The sequence below is a fragment of the Carcharhinus amblyrhynchos genome, chromosome 16 (genome assembly GCF_965287045.1).
Source record: "Carcharhinus amblyrhynchos chromosome 16, sCarAmb.v2.hapA, whole genome shotgun sequence".
Classification (NCBI taxonomy): domain Eukaryota; kingdom Metazoa; phylum Chordata; class Chondrichthyes; order Carcharhiniformes; family Carcharhinidae; genus Carcharhinus; species Carcharhinus amblyrhynchos.
Window position 1 is genome coordinate 1,339,173 of NC_137339.1, and position 16,451 is coordinate 1,355,623.

At 45.8% G+C, this 16,451-nt stretch overlaps 1 protein-coding gene across 2 annotated transcripts in view; it reads left to right on the top strand.

Moving 5' to 3' along the window:
- Positions 1 to 3,212: 3,212 nt before the first annotated feature.
- ergic3 (ERGIC and golgi 3) overlaps positions 3,213 to 16,451 on the top strand; it is a 44,998-nt gene continuing 31,759 nt past the window's right edge. For both annotated transcript variants that reach the window (XM_080204574.1, XM_080204575.1), the window contains exons 1-2: positions 3,213 to 3,312; positions 7,041 to 7,111. In XM_080204574.1, the coding sequence (XP_080060700.1) occupies positions 3,225 to 3,312; positions 7,041 to 7,111 (159 nt within the window). In that variant the 5' untranslated portion in view covers positions 3,213 to 3,224. The remainder of the gene's footprint in view (positions 3,313 to 7,040; positions 7,112 to 16,451) is intronic.

Consider the following 16,451-nt stretch of genomic DNA (forward strand, 5'->3'; position numbering starts at 1 on the left):
TCCTTATTTTCTTCATGAGCCTACCACGAGGAACCTTATCAAACGCCTTACTAAAATCCATGTAGACGACATCAACTGCTCTACCTTCATCTACACATTTAGTTACCTCCTCAAAGTATTCAATCAAATTTGTGAAGCAAGACTTACCCCTCACAAATCCGTGCTGACTATCCCAGATTAAGCTGCATCTTTCCAAATGGTCATAAATCCTATCTCTCAGGTCCTTTTCCATTAACTTACCAACTACCGAAGTAAGAATAACTGGCCTATAATTACCAGGGTCATTCCTATTTCCTTTCTTGAAGACAGGAACAACATTCCCAACTCTCCAGTCCCCTGGCACAATCCCTGTGGACAGTGAGGACCCAAAGATCAAAATTAAAAGGCTCCACAAACTCATCCCTTACTTCCCAAAGTATCCTAGGGTGTATCCCATCTGGCCCAGGGGACTTATCCATCCTCAGGTTTTTCAAAATTACTAATACATCTTCCCTCAGAACATCTACCTCCTCCATTCTTTCAGCCTGTATCACACACATATCCTCAAAAACATGGCCCCACCCCTTAGTGAACACTGAAGAAAAGTATTCATTCAACGCCTCACCTATCTCTTCTGACTCCATGCACAAGTTCCCACTACTATCCTTGACTGGCCCTAACCTCACCCTGGTCATTTTTTTATTTCTCACATAACAGTAAAAAGCCTTGGGGTTTTCCTTGATCCAACACGCATCTAGTTTACATCTGGTTTGAAAAGGAAGAGTGAGTCGAAGATTAGTATTTTAAATTTAAGTAAGGACAGCTGAGTTGGCTGCAGTGAATTGGGGTACCAGACAAGATGATAGATCAGTAGAGAAATGGTGGCAGATTTTTCAGAGGATATTTCACAATACTCAAGTATGTTTTGACTATAAAGACAAATTCTAAAGGGAGGGTCCCCATCTGTGGTGCACTGAAGAAGTTAAAGAGCAGCAGAGAATGACTAAGGCCAATCAGGAGAAAGAAATTAAGAGTATAAGAGGAAGCTAGATAGAAATGTAAAAATAGCAACACTTTTACAGGTATTTCTACAGGGAAATTTCACAATAACTTCATTGCAGTGTTAATGTAAGCCTTATTTGTGACCAAAAAAATTGAACGTTAAACATTTAAAGAGGAAAAGAATAACTGAGTGTTGGTGCTCTAGAGAATGAAAATGGGGAGTTAATAAATAATGAAATGGTGGATGAAATAGACAAATGCTTTGCTTCTTTATCCACAAGACCAGTGGTTCCCAACTGCTGTGCTGTGAGAAGCTGCCACTCCTGTGCACACACCGTTGCATTAAGCCACCCGACAAACCCTGGCAGTTTCTTTCTGATCCCGCCATTGTTGCTGCTCGAATGCTGCATTCTCTTCCCAACAGCTGCCTTGATTTGAGTGAATGCACATGATCCTCATCCTGTGATCCATGGAGTAGAGTGGTTCGACGTCTTTCTGACTGCTTATAACTAATCTTAAGCCATGGCTTCACCCACCCAATTAAAAACCTCCTGTCCCACCAGGAAGGCAGCTACCAATTTTGTGTTGGACTTCCAGCCTGTATTTTTTAACTTTTATTATTGTCACATGTCTTGGTATACAGTGAAAAGTATCATTTCTTGTGTGCTATACAAAGCATACCATTCATACAGAAGGAAAGGAGAGAGTGCAGAATGTAGTGTTAGAGTCATAGCTAGGGTGTAGAGAAAGATCAGCTTAATGCGAGATAGGTCCATTCAAAAGTCTGATAGCAGCAGGGAAGAAGCTGTTTTTAGTCAGTTGGTACATGACCTCAGACTTTTATATCTTTTTCCTGATGGAAGAAGGCGGAAGAATGTCCAGGGTGTGTGGGGTCCTTAATTATGTTGGTTGCTTTTCTGAGGCATTGGGAAGTGTAGACAGAGTCAATGGATGGGAAGTTGGTTTGTGAGATGGACTGGGCTACATTCATGACCTTTTGTAGTTCCTTGCTGGCTTCGGCAGAGCAGGAGCCCATACCAAGCTGTGATACAACCAGAATGTTTTGTATGGTGCAGCTGTATAGCCCTCCTCTGCCAGCTGTTGCCAGAAAGGAAACCTAACTGTTACAGATTCAGCCACCAGGTGAAATGGCAATTTTTAAGTTGTTTTTTATGTTGAATTAAATATTACATTTGTATAACTGATTAATGCCCACACTGATTCTGATTTACAAAATGCATTGCTGTTTTATTTGTGATGTTCAAGCTGCAAGTTATGCAAGAAAACTGCAGCTACAAAGGACTTGCATTTGTGTAGCATCTTGAATACCTTCAGGATGTACCAACGTGTTTGACAAAAAATGAAGTGTTTTGAAGTCACTTGTGATCCAGGAAACCAGTACAGCAACACTCACACTGACTGGCTGATCTGTCTTAGCAGTTTTAGTTGAGGGATATCTATTTGTAAAACCACGAACAAGACTGCAACTGCACCCAGAACAATTTGCCCAGCATCAAATACATCCAGCTGACAGGCTAAGTAGGATCATAAGCAGCAGCTCACCTGCATTACTGATCCCTCTGACAGTGCGGCGCTCCCTCAGCGCTGACCCTCTGACAGTGCGGCGCTCCCTCAGCGCTGACCCTCTGACAGTGCGGCGCTCCCTCAGCGCTGACCCTCTGACAGTGCGGCGCTCCCTCAGCGCTGACCCTCTGACAGTGCGGCGCTCCCTCAGCGCTGACCCTCTGACAGTGCGGCGCTCCCTCAGCGCTGACCCTCTGACAGTGCGGCGCTCCCTCGGCGCTGACCCTCTGACAGTGCGGCGCTCCCTCAGCACTGACCCTCTGACAGTGCGGCGCTCCCTCAGCACTGACCCTCTGACAGTGCGGCGCTCCCTCAGCACTGACCCTCTGACAGTGCGGCGCTCCCTCAGCGCTGACCCTCTGACAGTGCGGCGCTCCCTCAGTACTGACCCTCTGACAGTGCGGCGCTCCCTCGGCGCTGACCCTCTGACAGTGCGGCGCTCCCTCGGCGCTGACCCTCTGACAGTGCGGCGCTCCCTCGGCGCTGACCCTCTGACAGTGCGGCGCTCCCTCGGCGCTGACCCTCTGACAGTGCGGCACTCCCTCAGCACTGAACTTCTAGAGCCCCTGCCGCTAGCCTCAGGAAGCCCCGTCTCGGTTAACAGCCAATGGGAGCGGGGGTCACGGCCCCGGAAGCACTGACAGTGTTTCCGGGGGAGGATGGAGCTGCTCCGGAGGCTCCGGCGCTTTGATGCTTATCCCAAAACCCTGGAGGATTTCCGAGTGAAAACCGGAGCGGGAGCCCTGGGTGAGAGAGAGAGAGAGAGAGAGACTGGGATAGAGAGAGAGAGAGAGAGACTGGGATAGAGAGAGAGAGAGAGACTGGGATAGAGAGAGAGAGAGAGACTGGGATAGAGAGAGAGAGACTGGGATAGAGAGGGAGAGAGAGACTGGGATAGAGAGAGAGAGAGAGACTGGGATAGAGAGAGAGAGACTGGGATAGAGAGGGAGAGAGAGACTGGGATAGAGAGAGAGAGAGAGACTGGGATAGAGAGAGAGAGACTGGGATAGAGAGAGAGAGACTGGGATAGAGAGAGAGAGAGAGAGACTGGGATAGAGAGAGAGAGAGAGAGACTGGGATAGAGAGAGAGAGACTGGGATAGAGAGAGAGAGAGACTGGGATAGAGAGAGAGAGAGAGACTGGGATAGAGAGAGAGAGACTGGGATAGAGAGAGAGAGAGACTGGGATAGAGAGAGAGAGAGACTGGGATAGAGAGAGAGAGAGAGACTGGGATAGAGAGAGAGAGAGAGACTGGGATAGAGAGAGAGAGAGAGACTGGGATAGAGAGGGAGAGAGAGACTGGGATAGAGAGAGAGAGAGAGACTGGGATAGAGAGAGAGAGACTGGGATAGAGAGGGAGAGAGAGACTGGGATAGAGAGAGAGAGACTGGGATAGAGAGAGAGAGAGACTGGGATAGAGAGAGAGAGAGAGAGACTGGGATAGAGAGAGAGAGAGAGAGACTGGGATAGAGAGAGAGAGAGAGACTGGGATAGAGAGAGAGAGAGAGACTGGGACAGAGAGAGAGAGAGAGACTGGGATAGAGAGAGAGAGAGAGAGACTGGGATAGAGAGAGAGAGAGAGAGACTGGGATAGAGAGAGAGAGACTGGGATAGAGAGAGAGAGAGAGAGACTGGGATAGAGAGAGAGAGAGAGAGAGACTGGGATAGAGAGAGAGAGAGAGACTGGGATAGAGAGAGAGAGAGAGAGACTGGGATAGAGAGAGAGAGAGAGACTGGGATGGAGAGAGAGAGAGAGAGACTGGGATGGAGAGAGAGAGAGAGACTGGGATAGAGAGAGAGAGAGAGACTGGGATAGAGAGAGAGAGAGACTGGGATAGAGAGAGAGACTGGGACAGAGAGAGAGAGAGAGACTGGGACAGAGAGAGAGAGACTGGGATAGAGAGAGAGAGAGAGAGACTGGGATAGAGAGAGAGAGAGAGACTGGGATAGAGAGAGAGAGAGAGAGACTGGGATAGAGAGAGAGAGAGAGAGAGACTGGGATAGAGAGAGAGAGAGAGAGAGAGACTGGGATAGAGAGAGAGAGAGAGAGAGACTGGGATAGAGAGGGAGAGAGAGACTGGGATAGAGAGAGAGAGAGAGACTGGGATAGAGAGAGAGAGAGACTGGGATAGAGAGAGAGAGAGACTGGGATAGAGAGAGAGAGAGAGAGAGAGACTGGGATAGAGAGAGAGAGACTGGGATAGAGAGAGAGAGACTGGGATAGAGAGAGAGAGAGAGAGACTGGGATAGAGAGAGAGAGAGAGAGACTGGGATAGAGAGAGAGAGAGAGACTGGGACAGAGAGAGAGAGAGAGACTGGGATAGAGAGAGAGAGAGAGAGACTGGGATAGAGAGAGAGAGAGAGAGAGACTGGGATAGAGAGAGAGAGAGAGAGACTGGGATAGAGAGAGAGAGAGAGAGACTGGGATAGAGAGAGAGAGAGAGAGAGAGACTGGGATAGAGAGAGAGAGAGAGAGACTGGGATAGAGAGAGAGAGAGAGAGGCTGGGATAGAGAGAGAGAGAGACTGGGATAGAGAGAGAGAAAGAGACTGGGATAGAGAGAGAGAAAGAGACTGGGATAGAGAGAGAGAGAGAGAGACTGGGATAGAGAGAGAGAGAGAGAGACTGGGACAGAGAGAGAGAGAGAGAGACTGGGATAGAGAGAGAGAGAGAGAGACTGGGATAGAGAGAGAGAGAGAGACTGGGATAGAGAGAGAGAGAGAGAGAGAGACTGGGATAGAGAGAGAGAGAGAGACTGGGATAGAGAGAGAGAGACTGGGATAGAGAGAGAGAGAGACTGGGATAGAGAGAGAGAGAGACTGGGATAGAGAGAGAGAGAGAGAGACTGGGATAGAGAGAGAGAGAGAGAGAGACTGGGATAGAGAGAGAGAGAGAGAGAGACTGGGATAGAGAGGGAGAGAGAGACTGGGATAGAGAGAGAGAGAGAGACTGGGATAGAGAGAGAGAGAGAGACTGGGATAGAGAGAGAGAGAGACTGGGATAGAGAGAGAGAGAGAGAGAGAGACTGGGATAGAGAGAGAGAGACTGGGATAGAGAGAGAGAGAGAGAGAGAGAGAGACTGGGATAGAGAGAGAGAGAGACTGGGATAGAGAGAGAGAGAGAGAGAGAGACTGGGATAGAGAGAGAGAGACTGGGATAGAGAGAGAGAGAGAGAGAGAGACTGGGATAGAGAGAGAGAGAGACTGGGATAGAGAGAGAGAGAGAGACTGGGATAGAGAGAGAGAGAGACTGGGATAGAGAGAGAGAGAGACTGGGATAGAGAGAGAGAGAGAGAGACTGGGATAGAGAGAGAGAGAGAGAGACTGGGATAGAGAGAGAGAGAGAGACTGGGACAGAGAGAGAGAGAGACTGGGATAGAGAGAGAGAGAGAGACTGGGATAGAGAGAGAGAGAGAGAGACTGGGATAGAGAGAGAGAGAGAGAGACTGGGATAGAGAGAGAGAGAGAGAGACTGGGATAGAGAGAGAGAGAGAGAGGCTGGGATAGAGAGAGAGAGAGACTGGGATAGAGAGAGAGACTGGGATAGAGAGAGAGAAAGAGACTGGGATAGAGAGAGAGAGACTGGGACAGAGAGAGAGAGAGAGAGACTGGGATAGAGAGAGAGAGAGAGAGAGACTGGGATAGAGAGAGAGAGAGAGACTGGGATAGAGAGAGAGAGAGAGAGAGAGACTGGGATAGAGAGAGAGAGACTGGGATAGAGAGAGAGAGACTGGGATAGAGAGAGAGAGACTGGGATAGAGAGAGAGACTGGGATAGAGAGAGAGACTGGGATAGAGAGAGAGACTGGGATAGAGAGAGAGACTGGGATAGAGAGAGAGAGAGAGACTGGGATAGAGAGAGAGAGAGAGACTGGGATAGAGAGAGAGAGAGACTGGGATAGAGAGAGAGAGAGCGACTGGGATAGAGAGAGAGAGAGAGACTGGGATAGAGAGAGAGACTGGGATAGAGAGAGAGAGAGAGACTGGGATAGAGAGAGAGAGAGAGACTGGGATAGAGAGAGAGAGAGAGACTGGGATAGAGAGAGAGAGAGAGACTGGGATAGAGAGAGAGAGAGAGACTGGGATAGAGAGAGAGAGAGAGACTGGGATAGAGAGAGAGAGAGAGACTGGGATAGAGAGAGAGAGAGAGACTGGGATAGAGAGAGAGAGAGAGACTGGGATAGAGAGAGAGAGAGAGACTGGGATAGAGAGAGAGAGAGAGACTGGGATAGAGAGAGAGGGAGAGACTGGGATAGAGAGAGAGAGAGAGAGGACTGGGATAGAGAGAGAGAGAGAGAGACTGGGATAGAGAGAGAGAGAGAGACTGGGATAGAGAGAGAGAGAGAGACTGGGCTGTCGACTGGGACGGAGAGCATGGTATGGAATAGGATAGAGAGAAGGTGTTACATCAGAAGCATTGGGGTTGATTAGGTGTTTGTATTTGCTGCCGTTAATGCTGATTCCCTTTTCTCTGCAGTTACTGTGGTCAGCAGTCTCATTATGTTGCTTCTATTTTTCTCGGAGCTTCAGTACTACCTCACAAAGGAGGTGAGTGGCAGCAGCCAGTTCCTCACCTTGGATTACTTATTCCTCAAGTTTTTTAAAAAATATCGATGGTGTTTATTTCTGCTAAAATAATTGAATATTTACCAATGATTTTTGAGTGGCATGAAGCTATTGGGTTTTGAGAAGGAGCATTGCTTGTGGATCAGACAGTCCCTGGTGCCTCTGCTCCTTTGCGTGGGACATTGCTGTGATACTAAATCTTGTACTCTGCTGGAGAGTTTGAAAAGCACTTGTTTTGATTGCTCCATTTTTCCACACTGTTGGAGATATCAGATTTGTCCTGGTGATATGTGATGCATTTTATATTAGCAAAGGTTTTCACAGGTGACTGCAGTAGTTTGCATGGCGATCAGAATGCCAGATTCTTAAATCACTGTGATATCCTGTCCATTGTAACTTGCTGCTGCACAGATCATGATGAATACTTGTTCAGAGGAGGCACAGCTAAAATGTTCACTGCCCGGTGTCCCTGTCAGAGCAGAGAGCAATTATCACCTCCCAGTCCTGGCTCTAATTTACTTACTTTAACGGAGAGACTCAGAAGTTCATCACTCCTCGGCCTTTTAGCTAAAACCAAACTTCAGACCAACCCAAGATGGGGTGTAATGCTGTATTTTGTCAGCTTAGGTCTTGGATTCAACTAGAATTTGAATTTAGTGTTAGGGGCCAGATCAGAAACTCCAAGGTATTTTATGATGTTAGCCTCCTAGTCCCCAACTTCTACATTTGATTTTAGTATTATAGAACATTCCAGCGCAGTACAGGCCCTTCGGCCCTCGATGTTGTGCCGACCGGTGGAACCAATCTAATGACCCTCTAAGCTAAACTATTCCAATGTTATCCATATGCCTATCCAATGACCATTTGAACACCCTTAAAGTTGGCGAGTCCACAATTGCTGCAAGCAGGGCATTCCACACCCTTACTACCCTCTGAGTAAAGAACCTACCTCTGACATCCGTCCTATAATTACCACCCCTTAATTTAAAGCTATGTCCCTTGTGTTAGCCGTCACCATCCAAGGAAAAAGGCTCTCACTGTCCACCCTATCTAATCCTTTGATCATCTTGTATGCCTCAATCAGGTCACCTCGTAACCTTCTTCTCGCTAGTGAAAATAACCTCAAGTCCCTCAGCCTTTCCTCATAAGACCTTCCCACCATACCAGGCAACATCCTGGTAAACCTCCTCTGCACCCTTTCCAATGTCTCCACATCTTTCTTATAATGTGGCGACCAGAACTGTACGCAGTACTCCAAGTGCAGCCGCACTAGAGTTTTGTACAGTTGCAACATGACCTCACGGCTCCAAAATTCAATCCCTCTACCAATAAAAGCTAACACACCGTACGCCTTCTTAACAACCTTATCAACCTGGGTGCCAACTTTCAGGGAGCTATGCACATGTACCCCGAGATCTCTCTGCTCGTTGACACTACCAAGAGTCCTTCCATTAACCCTATATTCTGTACTTCTGTTATTCTTACCAAAGTGAATCACCTCACACTTTTCCACATTAAACTCCATTTGCCACCTCTCAGCCCAGCTCTGCAGCTTATCTATGTCCCTCTGCAAACTGTAACATCCATCCTCACTGTCTACAACTCCTCCGACTTTGGTGTTGTCAGCAAATTTACTAATCCATCCTTCTACACCCTCATCTAGGTCATTTATAAAAATGACAAACAGCAGTGGCTCCAAAACAGATCCTTGAGGTACACCACTTGTAACTGAACTCCAGGTTGAATATTTCCCATCAACCACCACCCTCTGTCTTGTATCAGCTAGCCAATTCCTGATCCAAACTGCTAAATCACCCTCAATCCCATGCATCTGCATTTTCTGCAATAGCCTGCCATGGGGAACCTTACCAAACGCTTTGCTAAATTCCATATACACCACGTCAACTGCCTTACTCTCATCCACCTCTTTGGTCACCTTTTTAAAGAACTCAGTAAGGTTTGTGAGGCATGACCTACCCTTCACAAAACCGTGTTGACTATCCCTAATCAATTTATTTCGCTCTAGATGATTATAAATCCTATCCCTTATAATTCTTTCCAAAACTTTGCCCACAACAGAAGCAAAGCTCACTGGTCTATAATTCCCAGGATGGTCTCTACTCCCCTTCTTGAACAAGGGGACAACTTTTGCTATCCTCCAGTCTTCCGGCACTATACCTGTAGCCAATGACGACATGAAGATCAAAGCCAAAGGCTCTGCAATTTCCTCCCTAGCCTCCCAGAGAATCCTACGGTAAATCCCATCCGGCCCAGGGGACTTATCTATTTTCACACTCAAGAATTGCCAACACCACCTCCTTATGTACCTCAATCCCGTCTAGTCTACTACCTGGTATAGCAGTATTCTCCTCGACTACACTGACTTTTTCCTGCGTGAATACTGACGAAAAATACTCATTCAGTGCCTCTCCTATCTCTTCAGGCTCCACGCACAACTTCCCACTGCCGTCTCTGACTGGCCCTAATCTTGCCCTAACCAATCTTTTATTCTTGACATACCTGCAGAAAGCTTTAGGATTTTCCTTGATCCTATCCACCAAAGTCTTCTTATGTCCTCTTCTAGCTCTTCTTAACTCTCTCTTTAGCTCCTTCCTGGTTAATTTATAACTCTCCAGTGCCCTAACTGAGCCTTCACGTCTCATCTTTACTTAAGCCCCCTTCTTCCTCTTCACCAGAGATTCAACTTCCTTAGTAAACCATGGTTCCTTCGCCGACCACTTCCTCCCTGCCTGACAGGTACATATTAGGGTGAGCATAAGGTGTTTCACTCTAGGTATGATTCCAGTGACCCACTAGGAAGCTTTTATCAAACAAAGTTTATTTAAGAACACAGAATATAATAAAATAATTAGCACAGCTTTATCAACTAAAGTACTTAAACATAAAAAAGTATAATTCTTAACAGCTAGCTTTCTCTATTGTTCCAGTTTGGCAGTAACTCCATTAAACATAAATCTCTCCTTTCTAATCAGTTAGCACACAAACCAAATATGCTTCCCTGGTTACTAGATTTCTGACCTTTTAACATCTCTGGAGAGTGATCCAGACAGATACTTGTCCTCTGATTATCATGCAGCAACTTCCAGAGAGAGCTCCATCCCCAATCAGTAAAATCTCAGGGGAAAAAGGCTTATTTCTTGTCAGATTCCAGTCTCTACTTCAGACACAGCAAGAGATATCGAGAACTCTGCCTCTGTAAAGATCCCAAAAAGCAGACTGCTTTGCATTCTCTGTGAAAACCTAGCGGTACCAATCAACTGACCTTGCCTGTCAATCAATCAACCTAATCAAACCCCACTCTGAAATATCCCAGGGAAAAACAGAACTCTGAATTAGCTCTGATTAAAGAACGTAAGAACTAGGAGCAGGAGTAGGCCATCTGGCCCCTTGAGCCATTCAATAAGATCATGGCTGATCTTTTTGTGGACTAGCTCCACTTACCCACCAGCTCACCATAACCCTTAATTCCTTTATTGTTCAAAAACCTATCTGTCTTTGCCTTAAAAGTATTCAATGAGGGAACCTCAACTGCTTTACTGGGCAGGGAATTCCACAGATTCACAACCCTTTGTGTGAAAAAGTTCCTCCTCAGCTCAGTCCTAAATCTGCTCCCCCTTATTTTGAGCCTATGCCCCCAGTTCTAGTTTCACCCGCCAGTGGAAACAACTTCCCTGCTTCTATCTTATCTATTCCCTTCATAATCTTATATGTTTCTATAAGATCCCCCCCTCATTCTCTGAATTCCAATGAGTATAGCCCCAGTCTACTTATTCTCTTCTCATACACCAACCTTCTCAACTTCAGAATCAACCTAGCGAATTTCCTCTGCACCCCCTAATCACATCCCACCAATTTGAGTAGGTTTAAGTTTATTTATTAATGTCACATTGCAACCATGAGGATCCATTATGCTGCTGCAGAAACAATGCAGTGCTGCTGGACCCAGACAGAACAGCTCTGATAAAAACACATTCAGCACAGAAACATGCCTAATGGCACTGGGGTGGCACGTTGGTTTTTGGAACAAGCAAGGAATGGATTTGCTTTGCCTGGTCCATTTTCAGCAATGGCTCTCTAACTTTAAGGATTGAATAAAAAGGGATAGGCTTTGAAGTTTTATGAATGCACAGCTATGCATTCTAATACCCCCAAAGTACAGTATGTTCCTGGTGTTTCATAGGAACAATTATCCATTCAGACCTTCAAGCCTGTTCTGTATAACTCCCTATACCTGCCTCTGGCCCAGATCCCTGCTACCTTTGCTGAACAAAAAATAATCTATTTCAGGTTAAAAGTTAACAAATAATCTTGCATCAACTGCAGTTTGTGGAAGAGAGTTCCAAACCTCTGTCATTCTGTTGCTAGAAATACTTCTGAACATCTCTCCTGAATGGTTTGGTCCTGATTTTTTGACTGTGTTCCCTGGTTCTAGAATCGCCAGCCAGTGGAAATGGTTCATCTTCACCTACCCTGTCTTTTCCCTGTTAGTATCTTGAAGACTTTGATCAGATCATCCTTTAACCTTCTAAGTTGTAGAGAAAACGCACCTAAGGACTATTACTTACGTGGCGAAAAACTGCAGCAGGCGAAAAACTGCAGCAGGCGACAGTGCAGAGGGACCTCGGGGTCCTTGTGCATGAGTCGCAAAAACCCAGCTTGCAGGTGGTCAGGAAGGCTAATGGGATGCTGGCCTTCATAGCGAGGGGGATTGAATATAAAAGTAGGGAGGTCTTGCTGCGGCTGTATAGGGCATTGGTGAGGCCGCAGCTGGAGTACTGTGTGCAGTTTTGGGCGCCGTACTTACGCAAGGATATTTTGGCCTTGGAGGGAGTGCAGAGGAGGTTTACTAGGCTGATACCGGAGTTGAGGGGGTTGAGCTATGAGGAGAGGCTGAATAAACTAGGCTTGTACTCGTTAGAGTTTAGAAGAATGAGGGGAGATCTCATTGAGACATATAAGATGATGAACGGGATGGATAGGATAGAGGTGGAGAGGCTCTTCCCGCTCAGAAAGGACAGTAGGACTAGGGGGCACAGCCTCAAGATAAAGGGGGGGCGGTTTAGAACGGAGTTGAGGAGGAACTTCTTCACTCAAAGGGTGGTGAATCTCTGGAATTCTCTGCCCATTGAAGTGGTGGAGGCTGCCTCGTTAAATATATTTAAGACGCGGGTTGATGGGTTTTTGATAAGCGAGGGGATTAAGGGTTATGGGGAGAGGGCGGGAATGTGGAACTGAGCCACGACAGATCAGCCATGACCTTATTGAATGGCGGGGCAGGCTGGAAGGGCTAGATGGCCTACTCCTGCTCCTATTTCTTATGTTCTTATGTTCTTAAGTTGTATCGTCTCTTCTCTTTCTTAATCCCTGAAGTCCAGGTATCCTTTTACACTGCACCTTCTCCCAAGACCAATATATCCTTCCTAGGGTGTAGTGCCCAGGTTTGCTCACAGTGACTCCAAGTGGGGCCTAATCAAGCTTTGTATAGCTGCAGCATAATTTCTGCATCCTTATATTCCAGTCCTCCTTGTATAAAAGCCAGCATTCCATTAGCCTACTTAATTATTTTCTGTACCTTTCATGGCATATTTGATTTGATTATTGTCACGTATTGGGATACAGTAAAAAGTATTGTTTCTCGTGCACTATACAGACAAAACATACCATATATAGAGAAGGAAACGAGAGTGCAGAATGTAGTGTTACAGTTATAACTAGGATGTAGAAAAAGATCAACTTAATGCAAGGTTAGATCCATTCAAAAGTATGATGGCAGCAGGGACGAAGCTGTTCTTGAGTCAGTTGGCACATGACCTCAGACTTTTGTATCATTTTCCCAACGGAAGAAGATGAAAGAGAGAATGTCCGGGGTGCGTGGAGTCCTTAATTACGCTGGTTGCTTTGCCGAGGCAACAGGAAGTGCAGACAGAGTCAATGGATGGGAGGCTGGTTTGCGTGTTGGATTGGGCTACATTCACAACCTTTTGTGGTTTCTTCTGGTCTTGGGCCATACCAAGCTGTGATACAATCAGAAAGAATGCTTTCTATAGTGCATCTGTAAAAGCTGGTGAGAGTCATAGCTTCCATGCCAAATTTCCTTAGTCTTCTGAGAAAGTAGAGGTGTTGGTGGGGCTTTCTTAACTATAGTGTCGGCATGGGGGAGACCAGGACAGGTTGTTGGTGATCTGGACACCTAAAAACTTGAAGCTCTTGACCCTTTCTACTTCGTCCCTGTTGATGTAGACAGGGGCATGTTCTCCTCTACACTTCCTGAAGTCGATGACAATCTCCTTTGTTTTGTTGATCAATGCACTTGAACCCCCAAGTCTCTTTGGACCTTCACTGTATTTAACTTCATACCATCTAGAAAGCACTCTGATCGATCCTTTGTGATCCAAAATGAATAACCTCACACTTGTTTACATTGAAATCCATCTGCCACAGTTGTACCCATTTACCTAGTCTATCAACATCCCATTGTAATATTATGCTATCACCTATACTGTCCACAATGCCACCCTACTTTGTATCATCAGCAGATTTGGATATCTGACTTTCTACGCCATTATCCAAGTCGTTAATAAATAATCTGGATAATTGAGGCCCCAACACAGATCCTTGTGGGACAGCGCTGGTAACATACCATAGACTAGGTAAGTGGGTACAACTGTGGCAGATGGATTTCAATGTAAACAAGCGTGAGGTTATTCATTTTGGATCACAAAGGCCCCAACACAGATCCTTGCGGGACAACGCTAGTCATGTCGCACTAATTTGAGTAAGTTTATTTATTAGTCACAAGCAGGCTTACATTAACACTGCAATGAAGTTACTGTGAGAATCCCCTAGTCGCCACACTCTGGCACCTGTTTGGGTTCACTGAGGGAGAATTTAGCATGGTCAATGCACCTAACCAGCACATCTTTAGGACTGAGAGGAAACCGGAGCACCCAGAGGAAACCCACACAGACATGGGGAGAATGTGCAGACGCCACACAGACAGTGACCCAAGCCAGGAATCAAACTTGGGTCCCTGGCACTGTGAGGCAGAAGTACTAACCACCACCATCATGCCACCCTTACCAACTTATTATCCCTACTTTCTGTCACCTGCCACTCAACCAATTTTGCAGCCATGTCAGTAACTTGCCATCAACCCCATGAGCCTCTACCTTAGTTAAGTCTCTTATGTGGGACTTTATCTGGAAGTCCATATACACAACAATCGTAGTGCCCTGTCATCTAACCTAGTCAGGCTAATCAGTCTATAATTACCTGTTTTCTCTCCCTCCTTTTTTAAGAAGTGGGGTTACATAGCTACCTTCCAATGCATTGGAATTCTTCCAGAGTCTATAGAATGCTGAAAAATGATCACCAATGTATCCACTCTTTCTAGGTCCATTTCCTTGAGTATTCTGTGATGCAGAGCATCAGGCCCTGGGCTCTTGTCAGGTTTTAATTCCAGCAATTTCCCCAATACCATTTCCTGACTAATAATAATTTCCTTCAGTTCCTCCTTCATGCTATTCCCCCTGTCCCCCAGTATTTCTGGAAGGTTATTTGTGCCCTCCTTAGTGAAGACCGATACAAAGTGTTTGTGCAGCTGGTCTGCCATCTCTTTGCCCATTATGAATTCACCTGATTCTAATTGTAAGGGACCTACATTTGTCTTCATCATTTGTCTTCACCATTTGTCTTTTTCTCTTCTCATATCTATAGAAGCTTTTGCAGTCAGTTTTGTTTTCTGCAAGCTTACTCTCGTATTCTGTTTTCTCCTTCCCAATTAAACTCTCTGTCCTCCTCTGCTGGATTTTAAATTGCTCCCAGTCCTCGGGATTGCTGCTTTTTTTTGGGCCAATTTATAGCCTCCTCTTTGGTTTTAACACTGTCCCTGATTTTCCTTGTTGGCCATGGATGAGCCACCTTCCCCACGCTGGCTCTCCCTGAATTATTGAAACTTTGAGATGTTCCGTTACCCTCTCCTTTATTATAGGTTCCAATAATTTTCCCACCACAGATAATGGACTGACTGGTCTGTAATTCCCTGGATATCCTTTCTCATCCTTCTTAAAAAGCAGAGTGACATCAGCAATCCTCCATCCCAGGAGGGTGACTCCTCAATCTAGGGAACTCTGAAAGGTTATAGTTAGAGTATCAGCAATGTACTCAACTATTTCAAAGTTTAAAAGTTTATTTTATTAGTGTCACAAGTAGGCTTACATTAGCAATGAAGTTACTGTGAAACTCCCTAGTCACCACATTCCGACATCTGTTTGGGTACACTGAGGGAGAACTTAGCATGGTCAATGCATCGAACCAGCACGTCTTTCAGACTGTGGGAGAAAACTGGAGTAGCCAGAGGAAACCCATGCAGACACGGGGAGAATGTGCAAGCTCCGCACAGTGACCCAAGGCCGGAATTGAACCCAGGTCCCTGGCGCTGTGAGGCAGTAGTGCTAACCACTCTACCACCGTGCCGCCTTTAACACCCTTGGATGGAAACCATCAGGTCCTGGGGATTTGTCCCTCTTTATAGTTCCATTAATTTCTTCATTGTCAATGTTTTACACATGTTAATCTTATTTAGACTTTGTCTTGATCCACAATTAAGTTCCTTGGGACTTCAGCAAGCTATCCCCCTTTTCTACTGTAATTACTCAACATGTCTGCGATTTCCCCATCATTATTGATGATATTCCCACTGCCAATTGACCACTCGCTCCCCTTTATGTAACTATAAAATTTCTTGTTGATCTTGATGTTCCTTGCAAGTTTCCTTTCATAATCTCTTTCAGTAGCTGTTACAAGCTGCGTTGTGGCCCTTTGTATCTTTCCCATTCAGCAGGATCAATGCTGGTTTTTGCATTTCCGTAGGCCCTTTCTGTTAGTTTAATGCTGTCCCTTATCTCAGGGCTGTTTTTCCTGTGAAATGGAGCTTTTCCTTCTCAGGGTATAAACTGGTTCTGCGTTGCACTAAATGTTTCTTTAAATACCCCCCACTGTTCTTCAGTTGTTTCACCCATTCACAGATCATGCCAGTTTATTGTGGACACTCTCATTAAAGTCAACCTTACCTAAATCTCTAGTAGTTGACTCGGTCGTTTTGCTTTCAAAGGCAACATTGAACTCGATCATGTTATGATTGTTGTTTAATATGCAGGCACAATTAGGTTACTAATTAAATCCAGCTCATCACTCGTTACTCAATCCAGTATTGCATATCCCCTTGTTACATCCAGGATATATTATCCCAAACACACTCCAGAAATTCACATCTTTTCCAACAGCTACTTGTCTGCCTCTC